The 26643-nt window shown below is 40.1% G+C and overlaps 1 protein-coding gene across 1 annotated transcript in view; it reads left to right on the top strand.

Moving 5' to 3' along the window:
• TRIM44 (tripartite motif containing 44) overlaps positions 1-26643 on the top strand; it is a 143110-nt gene that overhangs the window by 64195 nt on the left and 52272 nt on the right. Inside the window, exon 4 of the mRNA XM_055281922.2 lies at positions 1969-1988. Within this exon, the coding sequence (XP_055137897.1) occupies positions 1969-1988 (20 nt within the window). The remainder of the gene's footprint in view (positions 1-1968; positions 1989-26643) is intronic.

The following is a 26643-nucleotide window of genomic DNA, read 5'->3' as shown; positions in this document are numbered from 1 at the left end:
TTTTTATTGGTATATTATAGTTCCCATGAGACATACCAGATGATAAAAATGCAAAGAAATTTTCCACCATCCCTATACCCTCCCTCTACCACTCACCCTACTTCCCTCTAGTTGGAGTGTGGATGATTAACGCCCTTCCCACTACTGCAGATCCTTAACTGTCACCTTTCTGACTGCAGCTGTACTTTACAGGCTTGCACCCTGGCAGTCTCCCTTTACCTCAGTCACGGTCAACCCCACATTGCCCTCAGTTCCAACCTTATACCACCCCCAGCGCCCTGCCCAAAACACACACATGCACATCCCCATTCTCTAGTTTCACAGAACTCAAGGTTCCTTGAACAAGACATTTTTAGAAATTTGCCTTTGCTCTTGCTAGTTCAGTGTTCTTCCCACTTTTCTCTGTTGTCAGCCTGGGAAAATACTATTTATCCCTCAAAGTGGCAATATCAATGCTACCTTCTTCAGTGTGTGAAGCTTTTCCCACCTTCTCCAGGAGAGGCAGTGTTCATAACTTCCTGTTGATTCTTATATTATTATGTTTATGTCTTTGGTATTGTTCATAACACATTTAGTAATAGTTCATTTTCTTTCTGCCTGTTTCTCGTGCTCCTGATTCGAAAATCCTAGAAGGTTAGATCATCATGGGTGATTGTTTTTCCTTAGTTAGCATATATATAGTAGCTTCTTAATGAATCCTACTGAATTGTTACTGATACTGATAAATAGCCTTTATTAAATACATCCTGTGTCACAGGCACTGTGTTTGGTGATTATAAGCATTATTTCATTTAATCCTCATACTCATCTTATGATACAGAGACAATTATTACCCCATTTTACAAATTAGGAAATTGAAGTTAAGAAAGGCAAAATAACATGAGTAGGCTAATACAGCAGTAAAGTGATAGGGTTAAGACTTGAACACAGAACATCTGACTTGAGAGCTCATTCTGCCTTATACCAGTAGGAACCATTCATTCATTCATTCATTCATTCATTCTCCAAGGAGTACAACCAGAATGTACATTCTCTATTAAGACTACCCCTCAATGGCTAAAAAGAAGGATATAAAAGATATGCTGACACCAAAAGGATAAGTGAGGTCCCTTGGGAAAGGCTTGAGAGTTATTTGAAAAATCTCATTTGATCACAGAAGGAAGCTCAAAGGAATCTGCTGTGATCACTTCTGATAAAGTTAGGTTGAGAGAATGCCATACCTGGAAAAATAATGTAAACACATTGTTTTTGAAAAGTGGGCAAGAAAAAGAGAAGAACCATTGTTTGGTGGAAGAATGATGTGGATCATCAAATGTCAGAACTAACCTCTTACAGAGGAGAAGACCAAAGTCCAGATTAATTAATGTTTGCCCAAGGACACATAACTAATAAGTAACAGAGCTTGGACTAGAATCCCGATTTCTTGAGTCCCAGTTCGGTGCCCTTTATACCACAGTGTTCTTTATATTAGAATAACAGTGTTCATATTTGATGAAAAATGCTAGAACAAGGCAGAAATGAGTCTTTGAAGGAAACAGCTTGATGTTTTTGGAACTGGCTAGCTTTTGCCTAAGACCTGCCTCTATTTTGGGTTTCTCACTTTGCTAAGAACTAAATACTGCAAGGCTATTATTTAGGCCTCCTAGGTCTGTAAATAGGCAAGGCTATTATTTAGGCCTCCTAGGTCGGTAAATAGGCAAGGCTATTATTTAGGCCTCCTAGGTCTGTGCATTAACTTCTCTGCTCTGCATGTCAGGGCAAATTAGCAGTTCGTCTCCACTGGGCAGTTTGAACATAGGATTATATGAGCTCTTGTCTTAGCCTTTAGATGTCTGTTGGTTTGTCTCTGTTACAACAAATGTATAGTCCATGCATTCAGGTTGGGAGAGGGGAGGGAAAAGGAAGAAATCTGACTCTGTCTGTACCAACAGTGATTTCTAATACTGTTTCTTTCTGTTTGTCTTTCAGGGCGATGAGGAAGGACCCAGGTAAGATCACATTGTTGCTTGTCTTTTCTCATAATTGAAGTAGAGTGACATTTGTGGCCTTTTAGTGCTCCATGAAATATGGACAGTCAAGGAACAGCACAGAAAAGGGATCTCTATCTTAAGCCTGGGATTTGAAGATCTTATTTTGTAAGACTCCCGTCTCCCTCTCATCTATGTCATTTCCTGCCTGTAACCTTCAGATAAAGATAGACTTTAAGGTATATAATGACAGTAACTTTGCTGTATTCTTTTGTACATTCAGAATACCTTGTTAAGAAGAATAGGCACTACATTTAAATGGTAATGTAGTATCATTATGGTAATGGTAATGGTATCAGGTGGACTGACTAGATAAATTTTTGTATTGTTCTTTCTTGATTGGAATTGGATTGATTTTTTTAACGGGCTCTAGATCTAGTATTCTTTACTTCTGACCTATAATATCTTTGTGTCAGACCCAAGACACCTATATGATGAATCCTAGGGTACAGGTATACAAAACTTTATTTGGGAAAAAAAAAAGTTCTTTGTGCTTCTGTATTGCCACAGTTGAATACAGTTTAGAAGTGCATTTTATTATTGTCTCAGCCTTGCAGTGAACCTGGACTGTGGTTTACTTACCCTTCCTGTCATTCTCCTCAAGCAGTGAAAACAGACTCCAGGAGAAGCTACAGCTGTGTCATCAACACAATTGAGGAATATTTGTACAAAGTAAAATGCAATGTCCAGATGGGTCCCATCTGTCACATAGAATCAAGGGTTTTTAAGGCTGGGAAGTATCAGAATGGTCATCCAGGCCACTGCTATTCAAACTTTATTTTTAGCAGAAGCACCCTTTTTTCAAATGGACTTTAAGCAGAACCTCAATGTGTAAAAAACAATTTTTCTCTGGTTAAAGTTGGGGCAGCATTCATTGAACTTTCTCTCTTCTTCAAAATAGACCCTGAGGAGCTTCTGCAGTGACCTAGGGTTCCTCAGAACTCAGTTTGAAAATCACTATCAAGTCCCTTATTAAAAAAAGCTAAATGAATTGTCAAAGGTTACCTTACTGGAATCAGGATTTGACCCTTCTTTGTTATTTTGTTTGTTTGTGTGTTTGCTTTTTACAAACCAACAAAAACAGTTTCCTCTCTTTTTTCGTTTTCCCTCCCCATATCCTGAGCCTCTTTCTTAGCACCAAATGTTGTCCCACATCTGCATCTCATGGTGTGTTCTTCCCTTGGAAACTATAGTTTTTAACATCTGCTCTGGAACAACAAGCTCTTGTCTAGCTCCTTGTCTACTATGGCTAAAGCCACAGGCACCCAACTTTAAAAGGCGTAGGCATCTTGCTTTAAACCTACAGGGTTTCCGGGAACCACTTCAGAACTCCATCTTTCAACCATTCTCAGGAACAGGCTCCTTCTGTGTTGTGGTTCTTTTCCTTCCTTCCTCACTCTTCACTCCCTTCCTTTTGTTCATTTAACATATATTAATGACCTACTGTGTGTCTGGCACTGTGCTACATCCTGGGTATATCGTGGTGACTAAAGCAGGCATAGTTCCTACTCTTGTAGATCCTAAGTGTAGTGGGAGAGGCGAACATGTAACTGGGCAATTACATGGTAGGGAATGTGTTCTGATAACTGTAGGCTACTTTAGGAAGGGCTCCTAAGTTAGTCTTGGAGGATAAGGGGAGGCTTACCAGAAAAGGTTATATATAAACAGAGATCTGAAAGGTTGGAGCAGGGGTTGGTTGTTCTAGGTAGAGTAAACAAAGTGTGTGCCAGTCCCAGACAAGAGAGGTATGGAACAAAGACAGCAGAGCCCAGATCATTTAGGGCCTTATAGACCTTCTTAAGGCATTTAAGCACTATACTGAAGGCAATGGGAAGCTATTAAAGAATTTTAAACAAGAATTAACCTGAACAGATTTGCATTTTAGAAGTGTCTCCTACCTACAGAATGGAGAATGAATTGGAGGTGGATCAAGAGCATGGGAGACTTCCAGGCACAGTGATGCGCACCTATAATTCCAGCTACTCAGAAGGCTGAGGTGGGAAGATTGCTTGAACCCAGAAATTCAAGAGCAGCCTGGGCAACATTATGAGACTCTGTCTCTAAAAATAAGTAAATAAAAAATAAATTTTAAAAATTGAGGTCGGGCACAGTGCCTCATGCCTGTAGTCCCAGGACTTTGGGAGGCCGAGGCAGGTGGATCACCTGAGGTCGGGAATTCGAGACCAGCCTGACCAACATGGTGAAACCCTCTCTCTACCAAAAATACAAAAATTAGCCAAGGATGGTGGCGCACACCTGTAATCCCAGCTACTTGGGAGGCTGAGGCAGGAGAATTGCCTGAACCTGGGAGGCAGAGGTTGCAGTGAGCCAAGATTGTGCCATTGCATTCCAGCCTGGGCAACAAGAGCAAGACTCCATCTCAAAAAAAAACAAAAAATTGAAAAATAAGAAAAGAGCCTGGGAGACTAGTTAGACTAGGTTATCGATGATGGGAGCCTAAATCAATATCTTCTAGTTACTGGTTAGGTTTTTATCATTTTGCACAGACCTTTGGTTTAGATGCACTTTAAACTATCTCCTTGGCCCTCCTCCGCCTTTTCTCTCAAGATTAGCTCTAGCTCCTTAAAATCCAGTCCAGTCAGAGCCCTAGACTTACTTTCCCAGAAAAAGAGTTCAAACAAGACCATGATAAAGAAAATACCTTGGCAGAGGTAATGTGCAGGCTCCACAGGATAGCAGTGGCATTTCTGTCTTAGGAGAGCCGGATTAGGATGAACACACTCATCTTTATAGCCACATGCCAGAGTCCCATTGATTAGAAGAATACAAGGACCGTATGAAGAGATTAACTCCCTTTAAAGATACTGTTCAGTGTGAGATTCTGGCTTTAGAGTTTAATTGCAGATGCCTTTGTATCATTTTGACAAGATAATGGAAAGGCATAGAGTTTCTTTACTTGCAACCAAGATGTCAGGCCATCTCCCTTGAGCCAGGCTGCTATGTAGGTCAGCAAGGAGTCCATTGGACTAGGAGTTGATGGAACCCTTTTTGATACAATAAGTACCAAAAATAAGTGCATGTTCTGATTTGTCAGAAAGAAGGAGGAGGAGTCAGATTTTCTTTTTTAACCTTTAAATTCGTGCTTGTTGGTTCAATTCACTTTATTTGTATTGAACTACCATTTGGCTCAATTTATTCTGATTAACCCTTCAAGGCAAATTGCCTTTGATCTGAAATTTTTCTCATTTATGATATATACTTTACCATTTCAACAAGCCAAATAGAGTTTTGTTCCAAAGGCTTCTGTATTGCTGACAGTACTAAATGAGAGTTTGATGTATAAGGAAGGCAGAAAGGAAGTGTGGGAGTCCCTACACAAGGGATGGATGAGAAATGAAGCTGGAGACACTGAGTTCCAGTTCTGCTTGGATCATTATGCCTGTGTCTCCTTTGCTAGCATTCTTTTCACACAGCCTCTTCTCCACTGTCTACATAGAAGTCCAGAGAGAACTAGATTCCAACCAGTCTCCATGGTGGAAGAAAAACAGAAAAACTCCTGCCTATGGAAACATATTTGTCTATAATGGATCTTCCTCCCTTTTTACTAGCTGGAGTGTCTTGCCTTTTTTCCTCTTTTCTGTTTTGATTTCCCAAGCTGTTTGATATTAGGGGACCAAATGTTGTGCTTTTAGTCATGTCTGTTCCTTGCCCTGAATTTCACTGTGCAGTTATTCTGCTAATTTACCACAATCATAATCATAGCTACCATTTATTGACAGTTCATTATGTCCAAAGCTTTATATATATTCTAATTTAATCTGCAGGCAAACCTCATGATGTAGTTATTAGCCCACTTGTCAAATGAAGAAATTAATGCTTTGAGAGATTAATTTGCCTTAGATCACATGGCTAGTAAGTGGCAGAGCTATGACTTGAATCTAGTCTGGCTTCAGAGCTTAACCACCAAGTGCTCTCAGCCACCATTTGGACTATCTTCAAAATGGCAGCATGCTTCTCTCTGTGACCCTATATGAAAGCCAAGAGGATTCACACACAGTCCTCAGAATATGACTGCGGTCTTGTTCCTCTAACCTGGGAGTTCTTCAATTGCTTTAGCATTGAATTGCTGTGGCCCCTGTTTTCTGCAGGTTGCTTCCCCTCTAGCCTCTGTCATTATAAAGGGAATGTCTTTGTCTCATTCTCACACAGTATCCTCTGAGGGTTAGCAGAAAAAGGGGTGCTCCCTGGGGAGCAGCCAACTAAGCCTGCCTTTGACTCCACAGAATAGCTGTCTGTTGCCTCTCAAACTGGTATCTTACTCCTCAGATCCATGATACACAGTCATATAGCTGGCAAGAATTCTTGGAGGGCATGGAGAAACAAAAGTCCTAATATGTAGAACATGTGTATTATTAACTGCTGTGGAGTCATCGTTTAAGAGAGTGTCTTTGACTTTGAGAGACTGAAGTGGGCAGATCACGAGGTCAGGAGATCGAGACCATCCTGGCCAACATGGTGAAACCCCGTCTCTATGAAAAATACAAAAATTAGCTGGGCATTGTGGCGTGTGCCTGTAATCCCAGCTACTTGGGAGGCTGAGGCAGGAGACTCACTTGAGCCAGGGAGTCAGAGGTTGCAGTGAGCCGAGATCATGCCACTGCAATCCAGCCTGGCAACAGAGCAAGACTCCGTCTAAAAAAAAGAAAAAAAAAAAGGTACCTTTGAAGCCCAGAGTGATTTCTTTTTTTCTTAAGCAGAAAAGCAATTTACACTTTTGGCATCAATTTTCTGTCTTCTCTGTGCTATTATGAGAGATCTTGTGTTCACTCCCTCACAGATTGACTCCTTCTCTACTCCTGCTGGAGCCTGCTGAGAAGTAATATATATCCTAGCAGAGGGGGTGGCAATAGGATCTGTTAGCGTAAAAGCTATTGTGTAGTGGGAGGAAGTCAGAGAGGGAAAAGACCCTTAAACTCTTGTGCTTAGAGGAGAAGGAGGAAGATCAGGATTAGATTTTGATTTGCTATTGAGGTTTTCTGTAATTTTTTTTAACCTAAGAGGAAAATGGCTTTTTAATAGTAACAACCACACTTGGAACTTCTGTAGAATTTTTTCATCTTCAAAGCTGGCTGTTATTCAGGCAAAAAGCTCCTGCTGAGATCACTGTGAATCTGACCCATACTGATTCTGTGATCAAACAGGAAGCGTGTTCTGAAGGAGTAGGAGCCGAAGGAGAGTCAGCAGACCTAGCTTCTATTTTTGATTCTGTCTGTGACTGACTGTGTGACCTTGGGCAAGTCATTTAACATCCTTGTACTCTTATTTTTAGTTCTCTGTAAATATTATCCTCACCCCTCTCCACTGTTTCCTCCACCTAGTTTTGGGGATATCCTTGTGAGAAGGAATACAAGTCTTTTATCAAATATAGAGTAGAAACAACCTGCTTACAGATTCTATAATTTGGTGGATTTTTTTTCCTCAATTTTGTTTCTTTAAAAATTATCTTGGGTCTGTATTCTAGGTAGTTTTTTTACCCCTCTAAATGAATAACCATATGTTCTTAGATATGGCATTTCTCTTTCTGTTTAGGTTGTAGAGATGAAAGAGGACTAAGTTAGTGATACGCTTAGGTTTCTTTTGTCTTCTGATTGCAAATTTGTGGTTTGGTTGTTGCGTTGTCTTCATTGCAGGAAGTCTATCTGGAAGCTGAAGAAAATGGCTGTGATACTTGTGACATGGAATGGAACTATCAGGACTGCTTATTATGCAGAGTGGGATGCCACCATCTAAGTTGGCCTTCAGCATATAGAGTCTCTTAATTGTCACATTTCCCTGTTATGGAACCTGAGCTGACCTTATTTTTCCATGCTGATCAGGATTGTTTATCCCTCACTTAAGTCAGGTGAAAGTTGAAGCCACACTATGCATTGTGCTGCCTGTCTATACCCAAAGCATACCTCTTTGCTAAAATAATTGATTCAGAAATTTGCCCGTAAGAGTCACAACTTTATTTTGTGCATGTTAGTGTATTAACCAGAGATTCCATTCACAGCTGGAAAACTCAGCTGAAGTGCCTCTAGCTCATTGCATCTGTCTCCACCTGGAAATGTTGACTAGAAGCAGCCTATATTTTTAACATAGATCTACTTACTTTATAATGCTGAGAAAAAAGGGCCCAAGAGGAAGGGGCATGGATGTCACTTTGCATGCTATGGTTTAACTCTAATCAACTTGTTTGCCATCCAGTACAGTAGTTATGATACTTGGCAGGCTAACCTTGTTTATATATTTGGCCTCAGAACTTATCAGGATAACATTTCCCACTAGGAGCTCTATTCCCTAACCTCTCAGACAAGAAAGATTGCAGAGGAATTCTTTCTTTCAACAAACATCTTAGAGCGCCTAATGCCAGGCCCTCTGCTAGGCCTCAGGGATATGAAGATGACTAAGACTTTGTTCCTGCATTTAAAGATCTCAAAATCTAGTTTGAAAGAGAGCTAAATAAACCATTTTAATTTTATTTATTTATTTATTTATGAGACAGAGACTTGCTTTGTCACCTAGGCTAGAGTGTAATAGTACAATCACAGCTCACCGCAGCCTCAACCTCCCTGGCTTAAGTGATCCTCCCAACTCAGCCTCCCACCCCCATCAGCGAGTAGCTGGGACAATAGGTTCATGCCACCATGCCTGGCTAATTTTTTTATTTTTTATTACTTTGTTCCCCAAGCTGGTTTTGAACTACTGAGGTCAAGTGATCCTCCTACTTCGGCCTCCCAAAGTGCTGAGAATACAGGCATGAGCCACCACATCTAGCCAGCAATTTAAATTTTATATTTAAGTGCAGTGTAATAATTATTATGATAAATTATAAAGAAGCATTGAGTGCCAACTGTATGTAAGGAAATATTTTAAACATTTACATATATTATCTTTCTCACAACAGTCCTAATAAATGATTAATATATTATTTTTATTTCTAATTTGAATGAAAAAACTGAGTCGCAGAGAGGTTATACACTCATGAGGTCACACAGCTAAAAAGTGGTAGAGCCAGCATTCAAACTCAAGTAGTCTGACTCCAGACTGCAAGCTCTTAACTACTGCAGTATAATGATTCTCTGAAAAACATGTTGGATGTAGAGTAGGTTCCAACTAACTCAGGATAAAGAATCAGAAAATATAGCGTTTCTTCTGGACCTTGACAAATGGATAGGTCTAGGCTTCTTCAGATTGGAAAAACAAGAAAGCTGTCTAAGCAAAGAGGTAAGTATGAAGGCTCAAGGAGTGAAAACACATGTGCTGTGTGGGGAATGGTGAATAACTGCATGACTGGCCTGGGGCAGGAGACAAGACTAGAAGGTGGGTTGAATCCAGCTTGTAAAGGGTGAGGTGTACCATGTTACACTTTACCTCTTGACTACAGCATTGCCCCCTTATAGAAGAAATGGACAGACTTCTGAATCTTACAGGTTTCTTCCTCTAGTCACATCTCATGATTTGTTATGGGTAAATTGCTTTCTTTACATTTTTGTTTCCCCATCAAAATCTCACATCTTATTATACTTAAAGGACAAATATGTTTTGAAGCATTTAAAGTATTCTCCTTTTGGGGGTTGGTCTTTTAGATGGAAAACTAAGCAACTGAGGTAAAGTAATTGTAGAAGGGAATTGTCTATTTGATTTGTGTCTGTTTTGATAGCTTCTGCCTTCCTCTAATTTATTCTTTTCTTTTTTTTCACCACGTTTATTACATAAAAGACACTGATATTCTATTCTATCATTATCATCACTAATGTTTGTGACCCACTAAAATGATTTCCCAGCTCATCAGTGGGTTACAATCCATGGTTTGAAAAACACTGCAGCACATTTTATGCTAATCTGCCATGGATACAGGGTTACCACTATCCATGATACCTTGGCGTGAACTAGAAAAAGGTGCCCTTTCCTCAAGATGCCTAATTCCATCTGCCAAAAAATTGTCATAATGTGCTGACTTTGTTAGAGTAAGATACTGTCATATGCCAGAGAATAGTTAAAAATAAGTAAAACTTGATGTCAGCATTATGAATGCACAACTGTACATATTTGCCCTGGTGGACACTAAACCAGATGACAAAATAGGTTGGAGGTGTTTGTTCAATGGATAAATTATCTCAGAGTACCTGTATACCAGGGATTTGTGACAGCTGTTTTGCCTTCTTAGGGCCTTTCTGCTCATTTCCCAATTAGAGTAGCCAGATAAAATACAGAACACCCATTTTAACTGGAATTTATGTAAACAGCAAAAAAAATTAGTATGAGTATGTGCTACACAATATTTGGAAGATACTCATGCTAAAAAAATTCATTATGTATTTCAGAATTGCTAAAAGATTATATCTTAAGTGTTCTTAACACAAAAAATAAGTATGTGAAGTCATGGATATATTAACTAGCTTAACATAATTGTTCCACAATATTTACACATATCAAAACATCACATTGTATCCTGTAAATATACACAATTGTTGTTTGTCAATAACATTTAAAAATTAAGAAATATTTAAAAACATTCACTGTTATCTGAAATTTAAATTTAACTGGGCACCCTGTATTTTTTTTTATTTCTTCTTCAGTGTTTAAGTTCAGGGGTACATGTGCAGGATGTGCAGGTTTGTTACATAGGTAAACGTGTGCCATGCTGATTTGCTGCACAGATCATCCCATCACTTAGGTATTAAGCCCAGTATCCCTTAGCTATTCTTCCTGATGCTCTTCTTCCTCCCACCCCCAACCCTCTGACAGGCCCCAATTTGTGGTATTCCTCCCATGGGTCCATGTGTTCTCATCATTCACCTCCCACTTAAAGTGAGAATGTGCAGTGTTTGGTTTTCTGTTCCTATGTTAGTTTCCTGAGGATAATGGCTTCCAACTCCATCCATGCCCCTGAAAAGGACATGATCTCATTTCTTTCTGTGGCTGCATAGTATTCCATGGTGTATATGTATCACATTTTCTTTATCCAGTCTATCACTGATGGACATTTGGGTTGATTCCATGTCTTTGCTATTGTGAATATTGCTGCAATGAATATATGCATGCATGTATCTTTATAATAGAATGATTTATATTCCTTTGGGTATATACCCAATAATGGGATTGCTGGGTCAAATTACCATTTGGTAATTCGATTCTAGGTCTTTGAGGAATCAGCACACTGTCTACAGGTTTTTCTCTGCACCTTGCCAGAATCTGTTATTCTTGACTGGCGTGAGATGGTATCTCATTGTAATTTTGATTTGCATTTCTCTAATGATCAGTGATGTTGAGCTTTTTTATGTTTGTTGGCTACATGTATGTCTTCTTTGGAGAAGTGCGTATTCATGCCCACTTTTTAATGGGGTTGTTTTTTTCTTGTAAATTTGTTTAAGTTCCATGTAGACTCTAGATATTAGGCCTTTGTCAGATGGATAGATTGGAAAAATTTTCTCCTGTCTTCCTCTAATTTAAAGTCAAGTTTGGAAAGCACAGTAAGTCCTCACTTAACATCATTCATAGGCGCTTGGAAACAGCAGCTTTAAGTGAAATGATGTATAACGAAACCAATTTTACCATAGACCAGTTGATATAAACAAGAGTTAAGAAAGATTTAAGAAAGATTAATAGAACAAGCAAGATAATTATTTACCCCATTATTCCAGTTCACAGTCATGAGTGGCTGGAGCAGCTCAGGGCACAAAGTGGGAACCTGCCCTGGCCAGGATGCCATTTCATTGCAGGCTGCACTCACACCCACACTCACTCAGACTATGACAATTTAGACACCAGTTCACCTAAGGTGCACATCTTTGAGATGTGGGAGGAAACCAGAGTACCTGCAGAAAACCCACGCAGACATGGGGAGCAAGTACAAACTCCACACACAGTGGCCCAGGCTGGGAATCCCCCCCGCCTTTATTTTTCCTCATCAACATTATAAAAAAAAAATGTTGAATGAAAAGACTCTATTCAAGGACCTTCTGCAAACAATTAAGTTGATGTGAAGGAATGCCACATTGGTCCCTGAGTTAGATCCAATGCTGAGGAGTCTAGCTGCAGCCTAATTCTCTTCTTCCTTATTTGTCTTCATAGCTATTTTGGACTAGCACTAAGCAGAGTGGATTTTAGGAAGTCACACAACTTCAGTCTGTGTTTTAAGAATAACTAAATTTGATGTCCTTGGTTATGCCTCCCTCACCTGTGGACAGCCACAGCAAAATTGGTGGTGGTGGTGTCTTTTTCATTTTAGGAGAAACCTGCTGGTCTTAAGCATCTTGTCACATTTTTTCCCAGTGAGAGGCAGGCAAGAGGTCAGTAATTCCATTTTCCCAACAGCTTCCAAGGGTCCTTCCTTTTTTTTTTTTTTTTTTTTTGTTGCTCTATGTCACTGAACTGCAGTTACCTCTTTATCCAGAAGCTGAAACAGCAGCCATCTGTAACTCATGCTGGCAGCACATGCTGGTGGAGTTTTTTGTTTGTTTATTTTCTTTCCAAGATGATGTGAAGTTGAGAGTCGATGAGTGCAGATTTTCTTAAAATTAAAATAGTAGGGAGGTGGCTTCAGAACTTTAAGAAAGGTAGCCAAAGGCTGAGTTAAAACTGGAGTACCCTAAATGGTGAGGTTTTACCATGAGGCAAATTCATGTGCCTATACTTGTTTGGACCCAGGACCTAAACATGAATGGTTGCAGGTTCATAAAATAAATACTTTCTTGTCTATAAGCAGGGGGTTCAGTGAAGAAAAACATTTTCTTGTATAAATGCCTCATTCCTTCTTAGCACCACTACCAGTTGTTGCCTGTAGGTTTGCAGTGTGGTTATAAAATGGAAAAGCATTTTGTTTTCTTGGTGAGTACATGTCTTACCCTCTGGTTTCATCATTTCTATTTAAAGGGAAGTGAGATTGAGCATGAGAAAAACAGTGCAAAGAGGGAGGAGCTGACAGAGTTGCAGCAAAAGCAGGGAGAGAGGCATTTCTCAGCTGCTAGATGCATCTTGGTCTAGATACTTTGGGACAGCTGCCATTTTCTCCCACCTGTACAGGTATTATTGTCTCTCATACAAGGACTAGTTAAAACTCACTAAGCTGCCAACTTTTCCGTACCTTTCAGGATTGTCCAGGGTTAATAGTTATCCAGCAGTAATACCTGTCTATGTATTAAACATTAACTAGGAGCTAGATCTACATATATAATTTGAAAGTTTTAAAACAACTCCGTGAGGGCGTTATTCTAATCCCATTTTTCTTTGTGTATATGAAGACAGTGATGTTATAAGAAATTAAGTGACTAAGCCGTGATCACACAGTTAGAAAGTGACTCAACCTGGATTAGAACCCAGAGGTATCAGGATTAAAATTCTATCCTTCCAACCATTATACTGTATTGCCTTTGTCAGAAGATGGAAGATTCATATCTTCCAACCTCATGGCCAGGAAAAAGTAAAGCTGATGGATGGAATTATGACAAGCCAACAGGGATTTGGTACTTTTATGAGAAAATTTTTTCATTTTCTTTGTTGAATGTCAACAAGCAGTTTGTCTGAGAAGAAAGTTGAGGTGGGGCTTGCCAGGAAAGTGCCTAAGGTGGAATGAACAGGAACTTCTCTCCCCAGACAGGTAAACATTAGTTTACTCACTGGCTTTTGTGGAGCCAGCAACTGCCATTGCCTTTTCTGAAAGAGCCACTGTTCACCAAGTGGCAGGTGCAGGCCAGCTGTTACCATGGCAACAGCAGGAGAGGCAAGCAGTTTCATTCCAGAACTGATAATTAACTGGGGAGTACGGTGTGGGGCAGGGAGAAAAATGGGGGGATAATTGTTGCAGGAGGGAAAACTTAGCAATTACCGGCAGGTTGCATAGATGAAAAGGCCAGGCACAGATGCTCCAGCCCAGCATGCTCCTAGCTTTCGGCACTCATTCCCTCAGGTTAGGAATTTTTGATACACTAAAGTGAAGGGTTGAATTCCTAGCCAACCAAGTCTTTTTAAGGAATCACCTGAGGAAAGAAGATTGCCACGTAGGCTATGAAAGAAACACAGGGGGCCAGATGAATGACTACCCAAAATTATACCACTCACCCAGAAGCGACCCAGAAATCCTATCTAAACTCTGCAGGAGGGATTCATACTTGGTAATAAAATAGGACCCATAAAGCATACTTGTTGTGGGTGTCTACTTCTTTGGGTTGAGTAGGGGAAAGTGGCTTATTAGAAAATAAAAGGAGGACTCGAGGAAGTGATGAACTTGTTTAGGTACTTAATCATCATAGCTATTAGTCCATCAACCCTTCAGAGGCTGTTAATGAAAGTAGCCAGCACTCACATGGATGATTATCTCATTTAATCCTCAAAACAATTTAGGAAGAAGATGCTATTAATATTCTCATAACAGACTCAGAGATGTTCAGTACCTTGACTAAGGTCATAGAGCTAGTAAGTTAATGTACTGAATCTTATCCTATTGGGTTGTATTTTTAAAATAGAACCTATACTATTCTATAGAGAGATCATGGTCCCAATCTACAACAAAGTCAGACTTAAGCAGATACAAACAATTTATAATAAAAAGGAAAATATTTTTTCTAGTAAAATAAGGTTAGCTGCAAAATAAAATATCCTGAATGAGCAATTTGGAGAATATCCTTTTCTTTTGAGATCTATCAGGTTCATAGCTCAAGATTAGCCCTATGTCCCATAATGTGAGTCATGATTCTTTCCTAACTTGATTCTATGGCTCGGGTGGGATAAAGCTCAGAAGAAGAGGAGGTTTGTTGACATTAAACAATGCAGAGGCTGTCCACAGCTCATCTAAATGATCTGTTAGAACCAAACTTCTATGATGTATGTATTTTTCATGGGAAAAAATTGCCATAATGTACAGCAAGACTTCCCTGTATTCCTTGATGTGTGTATGTGTATGTTAGAGAGAGAGAGAGAGACAGAAACAGATATTTTACTTTGAAACAGTGAGTCTCAGTTGGAGGAGAAACATGGCATTCATTCAGCAGAGTTTTTAGAGCACCTGCTTCATTCTAGCATTGTCTTTGGTGCTAGGGATATAACTGTAGAGAAAACATTCAAAGTCCCAGCCTTCGAAGAACTTATGCTTTAGAGTCTTAAGAAAAGGTAAAGGAAGGCAAGCGATGTGTAATTTAAAAACACGTTTTAAAGAGACTCTAATCCGGCCGGGCGCGGTGGCTCACGCTTGTAATCCCAGCACTTTGGGAGGCCGAGGCGGATGGATCACGAGGTCAGGAGATCGAGACCACAGTGAAACCCCGTCTCTACTAAAAATACAAAAAAAAAAAAATTAGCCGGGCGTGGTGGCGGGCGCCTGTAGTCCCAGCTACTCGGAGAGGCTGAGGCAGGAGAATGGCGTGAACCCGGGAGGCGGAGCTTGCAGTGAGCCGAGATCGGGCCACTGCACTCCAGCCTGGGTGATAGAGCAAGACTCCGTCTCAAAAAAAAAAAAAAAAAAAAAAAAAAAAAAAAAAAAAAAAAAAAAAAAAAAAAAAGAGACTCTAATCCTTCTTTCAAAATCTGTTATAGAAAATAAAACTTACCCAGTCCTTCTGGCTGGTAGGAAGATATACAAAAGATAGAATAAGAGAGCAGTAGAGGCCGGGTGCTACAGCTCACTCCTGTAATCCCAGCGCTTTGAGAGGCCTAGGCAGGTGAATTGATTGAGGCCAGGAGTTCCAGACCAGCCTGGCCAACATGGCAAAACCCCATCTCTACTAAAAATACAAAAATTAGCCAGGCATGGTTGCACACACCTGTAATCCCAGCTACTCAGGAGGCTGAGGCACCATAATTGCTTGAACTGGGAGGTAGAGGTTGCAGTGAGCCGAGATCGTGCCACTGCACTCCAGCCTGGGCAACGAAGCAAGACTTCATCTCAAAACAAAGAGAGCAGTAGAGGTTGATAATCACTATTTAAAACTATGAGGTTACCCTTGATTTTCCAGAGGTTTGACAAGCTAATAAGTTAATATTGCCTTTGCAAGGGAAAAAAATTAATATCAAAATTTGGGAGCTCGACTGACACAGTATATGCTGGAAAATGTAATTTTGCCTCCATAATAGAGATGGGATTATTTCAAGAAGATCTCATTAATGTGCCGTTCATCAACAAATAGGAGTGTAACCTTTCTTTTATTAGATTAATGCAGGGTCGTGATGCAAAAGGCTGTTGGAATAATTCTCACTCCTTTGTTCTAAGAAAATAAGTACCGTCTTAAAGTCTAGATATGGAAATTAAAATCATTGAAGACAGAAAAACAGTGTGGCCACTCATTCCAAAATCTCCATGAGCCTTCTGTCATTTCTATAAAATTCATTCCTTTATCCATTTATGAAACAAATTTGATCAAGTGTCTACTATGTGCTAGGTAGTGCTAGATGTTGGAGCTATAGTAGAAACCAAAAACCAAATGCAGTCCTTGTTTTCATGGCGCTTACCACATGGTGAATGGTCTCTCCTCCACATTTCAGGGGCATATATTTATTCTGTGTCTGCTTAACTCACATTAAAGGATCGGCAGCCTACTAAAAGATTCATGTCACTTGTAGCTGTAAACGGAAATCTCCCAATGCAGAGCTTTCTAGATATATTAGACTAAACACTATTTTAGCTCTCAGTTTGCTCTTCTAAACTAGGGTTCCATGGTCCAGTAAGTTTGGCAAAGGCCACACTCTTGGAGTTCCACAAGTATCATGATGTGATAAAGACTTTGAGCAGCCTTGTGATAATGAAATATGTTTACTTTGTTTAACCTGACATTCCCAAACTTATTGACCATAAGACTCTTTTAACCCCTATCACATAAATGTTCTTTAGAAGCAGTGTTCCTCAAGATATACTATGATGCATGCTGCTTTTTCTCCACTAGATGTTGGGACTTGTTGCTAATGACTGACGTGCAGAAAGAGGGTATAAAGAAAATGTAGAGTCATTGTCTTAGTTGAAATCATCTCTTCACCATACTTTGGGACTTCTAGGACATTTCTCTGCTATTATTCATGTAATTTATTTGTACCGCAATTAAAAGTGTAGCTATCAGGGGTATAGAAAATGAAGGTAATACATATTCCTGGGAAAAGGAGGCCCAGAGAGGTCTGCTCAGATATTTTTAAAAATTGTCATTAAAAAAAAAAACTTGGATGTACATAATTCCATTTTTAAAATATCACCATAAATAAGTTTTATGTTCTTTTCATCTTAATAATGTGATTTTTTTCCTATTTTTAATAATAACAACACAGTGGTACCACTGTACAACAAGCACCCAGCACATTAGTAGACACTCAAATCTTGGTTAAATGAATGAATGAATCAGGCAGTGACAAGGAACATTACTAAATATAAAGCAATGCAGAACAATTACATTTTTTCCAGTTTTAAGTCATTGCATAAAGTGGGCCAATCCTTTTATGTCTTGATAGTGCCTCTTACATCGAAAAGCTAATACATGTTTATCATATATTGGGAAGAACCAAGAAAACATTTTACAAACCCTTAAGTACTGCATCTAACGAATAGTAATTTTTTTTCACCAATGATCATGGAATTGCTTTAACTTTCAATGTGTGAGAAATTTCTCTAATATGGCCAGGCCTTGATGCCGAATGGATTATACACTAGGATCACAGTATTCTGACTAAAGGCCAAGAGAGAAGGGCAATGACACCAGGATATCAGGCTTTCATTAGAACCTGGCTGTCTCAATTTTCTCATCAGTCATATAGAAGCAGTAGTACCTACTCTGTATTAAGAATCAAGTAATGATAGTATATAAGAAATACAAGTAAGAAGAGTAAATTGTGTCTTACACCCTTTAAAAGCGTAAAGTGCTAAACAAGTGAAATAAGAGTGAATGAAATAAAGGTCTTTTATAATGGTATCTGTTAAGACATAATTGTATTTACAACCTGAGGCTTAAATGAGTCATGAGTCATTTAAACATTTACCAGAAATAACAAAGGAAACAAGAAAATTGACCTTGATTCAGCACCTTTACAATTTACAGGATGTACACAGACATCTCATTTCCATATTCTGTCAATCCCGAGAGGTGGTTTTGCTATTTCCATATTACATAGATGAGGAAATTGAATGAGTGTAAGTGACTTGTCCAAGTTTGCCCAGCTAAAACTAGAAGTGGCAAGAGTTAGAGTAAGACCTTCCTGTCCTACATCCCATGGCTTTGCTCTCCTAGCTACTTTTGTTCAAAACATAACTCTGGTTTTCTCTTCTGTCTTCCAAATTCTTCTACCCTTTGCCTTCTTAGTAAATGGCATTATTCTGTCTCAGGCCAGTAGCTGAGGAATTATTCCCAATATCTTTCTTTTTTCTTTGCATTCCACATCCAGTTAATCAGCAAATCCTGTCAGATTTATCCTAAGTATACATCAAATATAGAAGCTTCTCACCACCTCTACCTCACCGTCCTGGTGTATGCCACATACTTCCCTTTAAGAATCCTACTGCCTTCTTGCTGTTGGCCACTCTTATTCATTCTTCCTCCTGCCAGACCTCCCCTCGACCCCCACTGCCATTCCATTCTTCACATAGAAGCTAGCATGAACTTCTAGGATACAAAGATCATGTAATTCTCCCAGTCAGAACACTGCAGTATGAATTATATTGTGTCTGGAATTTGTGTCAGAATAACACAAATTCTGGGGGAAAGGGAGCCTATAAAGCCTCAAAAATGAGGCTCCCACCTACCTCTCTCCATCCCCATGCCCCATTGCTCACCTTAGCCACATTGCTTTCTTCCTCTTCTTCAGAGGGAAGTTCCTTCCTACATCAGGGCCTTTGTGCTCATGTTCCCCTCTGCAGGAATGCCCGTCCCCAGAGTTTCACATGGCTTGCTCTCTCGCTTCATCCAGGTGTCTGCTGAAATACTACTTCTTTAGAATAAATTCTTGACTGTGTTTTGGTTTTCTGCATAAACTTGCCACTGCATGAAAGTGTATTATATATTTAACTTATTTTCTTTCTTTTCCACTAGAACATAAATGTAATAAGGGTAAAAAATTTTGTCCATTTCATGACTGTATTCTCTAGAATATAACAGGCATTTATTTTTGAATATACAAATCGCTTTGCAAACCCTGTTTTCTAAGTGCAGAAAACCCTGGTTTGGAATAGGAAAGCCTTAGATTCACTGGATTACATTCTCAGTCTGTCACTTTTGCAGGTCATTTGCCTTTAGCAGTTGTGAGTCTGCTTTTGTTATTTACAAAATGGGGATAATAAGGTGATATAATTCGCAGGGGGAGTTAAATGAGCAAATGTATATGAGTCTTTTGAAAACAGTAAGGTGTTATAGACATGGAAGAGAAAGCCTGTATTTGGGCCTCAGAGCCTAATCCCCCTCTAAGACAGCCATTGTAGGGAATTTATACAGACCCATTCTTCAGTGTTTCTCTGCAGCTCTGTACCCTTACAGCTTGGCAGAGATTCTACTCTGCCAGTGTTAGAATCCCAAGCCTAGGATCTTCATTCATTCTCAGACTCTGGCCTAAAGAATAACTTGTCCAAGCCATATGGTTTCCAAATGGCTATGGGAAATAATGCTTATGGATCATAATTTTTGCTAGGAACCAATATGAAACCATCTAGGAGCAGTTCTCTTAGGCAGGACTACCTTAATGACAGGCAAGTATTCTCGCTTTTCAATATTTTGTTTCCAGAACATGCAGATTGTGCTTAAGTAAATGAGTAGCACTGTTATTACTGAAACCAGATCTATCCTAATGCTGTTTGGAAGGAGAATGTAGTTGCCAAATTGATTTTTTTTTTCTTGAGACGGAGTCTCGCTCTGTCACTCAGCAGGTTGCAGCACAGTGGCGTGATCTCGGCTCACTGCAACCTCCGCCTCCTGGGCTCAAGCGATTCCCCTGCCTCAGCCTCCCAAGTAACTGGGACTACAGGCATGTGCCACCATGCCCGGCTAATTTTTGTATTTTTAATAGAGACAGGGTTTCACCATGTTGTTCAGGCTGCTCTCAAACTCCTGACCTTGAACCCAGGAGGCCAAGTTTGCAGTGAGCTGAGATTGCACCACTGCATTCCAGCGTGGGTGACCAAGCAAGACTGTCTCAAAATTTTTAAAAAAAAAAGAAAAAAAGAAATTTATTGAATACTTACTAAGTGACTAGTAAGTACTAAGCATTTTATATATGAGTATTAGTGTGGGCCTTGAGACTTTGTGTTAGAGATAATCTTTCTTTAGTAATCTTTACTAATCTTTTAGTGGTTGTATAAAAGAGAGGCATGCTAATATCACTGTAGTTAACTGGAAATTATTGGGGAAATCCTCACATGAGTAAGCAGGGAATCATCTCGGATTTCTTGCAGGATGCAGGGAAACATTCTGGATGTAGTACAAAATGGATAGCCAGTGTCCATGCTGCCTGCTGCCCACTCTAGTGCCCGACTATTACAGAGACTCACTGCCTGTCTCCCCTTTATCTGTACACCTCCTACCTTTCTTTCAAGGTCCCATTTAGTTGCCTCTTCTTCCATGAATCTGTCCTTGAGCCTTCAATCTTTATAGTTTATTTTTATGGGTTTTTTTTATTATACTTTAAGTTTTAGGGTACCTGTGCACAACATGCAGGTTAGTTACTTATGTATACATGTGCCATGTTGGTGTGCTGCACTCATTAACTTGTCATTTAACATTAGATATATCTCCTACTGCTATCCCTCCCCCCACCCCACAACAGGCCCCTGTGTGTGATGTTCCTCTCCCTGTGTCCATGTGTTCTCATTGTTCAGTTCCCACCTGTGAGTGAGAACATGCGGTGTTTGGTTTTTTGTCCTTGCAATAGTTAGCTGAGAATGATGGTTTCCAGCTTCATCCATGTCCCTACAAAGGACATGAACTCATCCTTTTTTATGGCTGCATAGTATTCCAGGGTGTATATGTGCCACATTTTTTTAATCCAGTCTATCATTGTTGGACATTTGGGTTGGTTCCAAGTCTTTGCTATTGTGAATAGTGCCACAACAAACATACGTGTGCATGTGTCTTTATAGCAGCATGTTTTATAATCCTTTGGATATATACCCAGTAATGGGATGGCTGGGTCAAATGGTATTTCTAGTTCTAGATCCCTGAGGAATCACCACACTGACTTCCACAATGGTGGAACTAGTTAACAATCCCACCAACAATGTAAAAGTGTTCCTATTTCTCCACATCCTCTCCAGCACCTGTTGTTTCCTGACTTTTTAATGATTGCCAATCTAACTGGTGTGAGATGGTATCTGATTGTGGTTTTGATTTGCATTTCTCTGATGGCCAGTGATGATGAGCATATTTTCATGTGTCTTTTGGCTGCATAAATGTCTTCTTTTGAGAAGTGTCTGTTCATATCTTTCGCCCACTTGTTGATGGGGTTTTTTTTCTTGTAAATTTGTTTTGAGTTCATTGTAGATTCTGGATATTAGCCCTTTGTCAAATGAGTAGGTTGCAAAAATTTTTTCCCATTCTGTAGGTTGCCTGTTCACTCTGATGGTAGTTTCTTTTGCTGTGCACAAGCTCTTTAGTTCAATTAGATCCCATTTGTCAATTTTGGCTTTTGTTGCCATTGCTTTTGGTGTTTTAGACATGAAGTCCTTGCCCATGCCTATGTCCTGAATGGTAATGCCTAGGTTTTCTTCTAGGGTTTTTATGGTTTTAGGTCTAACATTTAAGTCTTTAATCCATCTTGAATTAATTTTTTATAAGGTGTAAGGAAGGGATCCAGTTTCTGCTTTCTACATATGGCTAGCCAGTTTTCTCAGCACCATTTATTAAATAGGGAATCCTTTCCCCATTTCTTGTTTTTGTCAGGTTTGTCAAAGATCAGATAGTTGTAGATATGCGGCATTATTTCTGAGGGCTCTGTTCTGTTCCATTGGTCTATATCTCTGTTTTGGTACCAGTACCATGCTGTTTTGGTTACTGTAGCCTTGTAGTATAGTTTGAAGTCAGGTAGCGTGATGCCTCCGGCTTTGTTCTTTTGGCTTAGGATTGACTTGGCGATGCGGGCTCTTTTTTGGTTCCATATGAACTTTAAAGTAGTGTTTTTCCAATTCTGTGAAGAAAGTCATTGGTAGCTTGATGGAGATGGCATTGAATCTATAACTTACCTTGGGCAATATGGCCATTTTCACGATATTGATTCTTCCTACCCATGAGCATGGAATGTTCTTCCATTTGTTTGTATCCTCTTTTATTTCATTGAGCAGTGGTTTGTAGTTCTCCTTGAAGAGGTCCTTCACGTCCCTTGTAAGTTGGATTCCTAGGTATTTTATTCTCTTTGAAGCAATTGTGAATGGGAGTTTACTCATAATTTGGCTCTCAGTTTGTCTGTTATTGGTGCATAAGAATGCTTGTGATTTTTGCACATTGATTTTGTATCCTGAGACTTTGCTGAAGTTGCCTATCAGCTTCAGGAGATTTTGGGCTGAGACAATGGGGTTTTCTATGTATATACAATCATGTCATCTGCAAACAAGGACAATTTGACTTCCTCTTTTCCTAGTTGAATACCCTTTATTTCCTTCTCCTGCCTGATTGCCCTGGCCAGAACTTCCAGCAGTATGTGGAATAGGAGTGGTGAGAAAGGGCATCCCTGTCTTGTGCCAGTTTTCAAAGGGAATGCTTCCAGTTTTTGCCCATTTAGTATGATATTGGCTGTGGGTTTGTCATAGATAGCTCTTATTATTTCGAGATACGTCCCATCAATACCTAATTTATTGAGAGTTTTTAGCATGAAGCATTATTGAATTTTGTCAAAGGCCTTTTCTGCATCTATTGAGATAATCATGTGGTTTTTGTCTTTGGTTCTGTTTATATGCTGGATTACGTTTATTGATTTGTGTATGTTGAACCAGCCTTGCACCCCAGCGATGAAGCCCCCTTTATCATGGTGGATAAGCTTTTTGATGTGCTGCTGGATTTGGTTTGCCAGTATTTTATTGAGGATTTTGGCATCAATGTTCATCAGGGATATTGGTCTGAAATTCTCTTTTTTTGTTGTGTCTCTGCCAGGCTTTGGTATCAGGATGATGCTGGCCTCAAAATGAGTTAGGGAGGATTCCCTCTTTTTCTATTGATTGGAATAGTTTCATAAGGAATGGTACCAGCTCCTTGTACCTCTGGTAGAATTCAGCTGTGAATCCATCTGGTCCTGGACTTTTTTGGTTGGTAAGCCATTAATTATTGCCTCAATTTAGAGCCTGTTATTAGTCTATTCAGAGATTCAACTTCTTCCTGGTTTAGTCTTGGGAGGGTGTATGTGTCGAGGAATTTATCCATTTCTTCTAGATTTTCTAGTTTATTTGCGTAGAGGTGTTTATAGTATTCTCAGATGGTAGTTTATATTTCTGTGGGGTTGGTGGTGATATCCCCTTTATCATTTTTTATTGCATCTATTTGATTCTTCTCTCTTTTCTTCTTTGTTAGTCTTGCTAGCGGTCTATCAATTTTGTTGATCTTTTCAAAAAACCAGCTCCTGGATTCATTGATTTTTTGAAGGCTTTTTCGTGTCTCTATTTCCTTCAGTTCTGCTCTGATCTTAGTTATTTCTTGCCTTCTGCTAGCTTTTGAATGTGTTTGCTCTTGCTTCTCTAGTTCTTTTAATTGCGATGTTAGGGTGTCAATTTTAGATCTTTCCTGCTTTGTCTTGTGGGCATTTAGTGCTATAAATTTCCCTCTACACACTGCTTTGAATGTGTCCCAGAGATTCTGGTATGTTGTGTCTTTGTTCTCATTGGTTTCAAAGAACATCTTTATTTCTGCCCTCATTTCGTTATGTACCCAGTAGATATTCAGGAGCAGGTTGTTCAGTTTCCATATAGTTGAGTGGTTTTGAGTGAGTTTCTTAATCCTGAGTTTTAGTTTGATTGCACTGTGGTCTGAGAGACAGTTTGTTGTAATTTCTGTTCTTTTACGTTTGCTGAGGAGTGCTTTACTTCCAAGTATGTGGTCAGTTTTGGAATAGGTTTGGTGTGGTGCTGAAAAGAATGTATATTCTGTTGATTTGGGGTGGAGAGTTCTGTACATGTCTATTAGGTCTGCTTGGTGTGGAGCTGAGTTCAAGTCCTGGATATCCTTGTTAACTTTCTGTGTCGTTGATCTGTCTAATGTTGACAGTGGGGTGTTAAAGTCTCCCATTATTATTGTGTGGGAGTCTAAGTCTCTTTGTAGGTCTCTAAGGACTTGCTTTATGAATCTGGGTGCTGCTGTATTGGGTGCATATATATTTAGGATAGTTAGCTCTTCTTGTTGAATTGATCCCTTTGCCATTATGTAATGGCCTTCTTTGTCTCTTTTGATCTTTGTTGGTTTAAAGTCTGTTTTATCAGAGACTAGGATTGTAACCCCTGCCTTTTTTTGTTTTCCATTTGCTTAGTAGATCTTCCTCCATCCCTTTATTTTGAGCCTATGTGTGTCTCTGCATGTGAGATGGGTTTCCTGAATGCAGTACACTGATGGGTCTTGACTCTTTATCCAGTTTGCCAGTCTGTGTCTTTTAATTGGAGCATTTAGCCATTTACATTTAAGGTTAATATTGTTATGTGTGAATTTGATCCTGTCATTATGACGTTAGCTGATTATTTTGCTTGTTAGTTGATGCAGTTTCTTCCTAGCCTTGATGGTCTTTACGATTTGGCGTGTTTTTGCAGGGGCTGGTACCGGTTGTTCTTTTCCATGTTTAGTGCTTCCTTCAGGAGCTCTTTTAGGGCAGGCCTGGTGGTGACAGAATCTCTCAGCATTTGCTTGTCTGTAAAGTATTTTATTTCTCCTTCACTTATGAAGCTTAGTTTGGCTGGATATGAAATTCTGGGTTGAAAATTCTTTTCTTTAAGAATGTTGAATATTGGCCCCCACTCTCTTCTGGCTTGTAGAGTTTCTGCTGAGAGATCAGCTGTTAGTCTGATGGGCTTCCCTTTGTGGGTAACCCGACCTTTCTCTCTGGCTGCCCTTAATGTTTTTTCCTTCATTTCAACTTTGGTGAATCTGACAATTATGTGTCTTGGAGTTGCTCTTCTCGAGGAGTATCTTTGTGGCGTTCTCTGTATTTCCTGAATCTGAATATTGGCCTGCCTTGCTACATTGGGGAAGTTCTCCTGGATAATATCCTGCAGAGTGTTTTCCAACTTGATTCCATTCTCCCCGTCACTTTCATGTACACCAGTCAGACATAGATTTGGTCTTTTCACATAGTCCCATATTCCTTGGAGGCTTTGTTGGTTTCTTTTTATTCTTTTTTCTCTAAACTTCTCTTCTCGCTTCATTTCATTCATTTTGTCTTCCATCACTGATAGCCTTTCTACCAGTTGATCGAATCGGCTACTGAGGCTTGTGCATTCATCACGTAGTTCTTGTGCCGTGTTTTTCAGCTCCATCAGGTCCTTTAAGGACTTCTCTGCATTGGTTATTCTAGTTAGCCATTCGTCTAATTTTTTTCAAGGTTTTTAACTTCTTTGCCATGGGTTCGAACTTATTCCTTTAGCTCAGAGTAGTTTGATCGTCTGAAGCCTTCTTCTCTCAACTCATCAAAGTTATTCTCCGTCCAGCTTTGTTCCGTTGCTGGTGAGGAGCTGCATTCATTTGGAGGAGGAGAGGCGCTCTGATTTTTAGTTTTCAGTTTTTCTGCTCTGTTTTTTCCCCATCTTTGTGGTTTTATCTACCTTTGGTCTTTGATGATGGTGACGTACAGATGGGGTTTTGGTGCGGATGTCCTCTCTGTTTGTTAGTTTTCCTTCTAACAGTCAACGATCCTCAGCTGCAGGTCTGTTGGAGTTTGTTGGAGGTCCACTCCAGACCCTGTTTGCCTGGGTATCAGCAGCGGAGGCTGCAGAACAGCATATATTGGTGAACAGGAAATGTTGCCGCCTGATCGTTCCTCTGGAAGTTTTGTCTCAGAGGAGTACCCAGCCGTGTGAGGTGTCAGTCTGCCCCTACTTGGGGGTGCCTCCCAGTTATGTTACTCGGGGTTCAGGGACCCACTTAAGGAGGCAGTCTGTCTGTTTTCAGATCTCCAGCTGCATGCTGGGAGAACCACTACTCTCTTTAAAGCTGTCAGACAGGGACATATAAGTCTGCAGAGGTTTCTGCTGCCTTTTGTTTGGCTATGCCCTGCCCCCAGAGGTGGAGTCTACAGAGGCAGGCAGGCCTCCTGGAGCTGCAGTGGGCTCCACCCAGTTGGAGCTTCCTGGCTGCTTTGTTTACCTAGTCAAGCCTCGGCAATTGCGGGCGCCCCTCCCCCAACCTTGCTGCCGCTTTGCAGTTTGATCTCAGACTGCTGTGCTAGCAATGAGCGAGGCTCCATGGGCATAGGACCCTCCTAGCCAGGTGCGGGATATAAAATCTCCTGGTGTGCCGTTTGCTAAGACCATTGGAAAAGTGCAGTATTAGGGTGGGAGTGACCCGATTTTCCAGGTGCCATCTGTCACCCCTTTCTTTGACTAGGAAAGGGAATTCCCTGACCCCTTGTGCTTCCCAGGTGAGGTGATGCCTCGCCCTGCTTCAGCTCACGCTCAGTGCGCTGAACCCACTGTCCTGCACCCACTTTCCGACACTCCCCAGTGAGATGAACCCGGTACCTCTGTTGGAAATGCAGA

Source organism: Symphalangus syndactylus, chromosome 6 (assembly GCF_028878055.3).
Source record: "Symphalangus syndactylus isolate Jambi chromosome 6, NHGRI_mSymSyn1-v2.1_pri, whole genome shotgun sequence".
NCBI lineage: Eukaryota > Metazoa > Chordata > Mammalia > Primates > Hylobatidae > Symphalangus > Symphalangus syndactylus.
The sequence above is the reverse complement of the archived record's forward strand: the minus strand, read 5'-3'. Positions and strand labels throughout refer to the sequence as shown.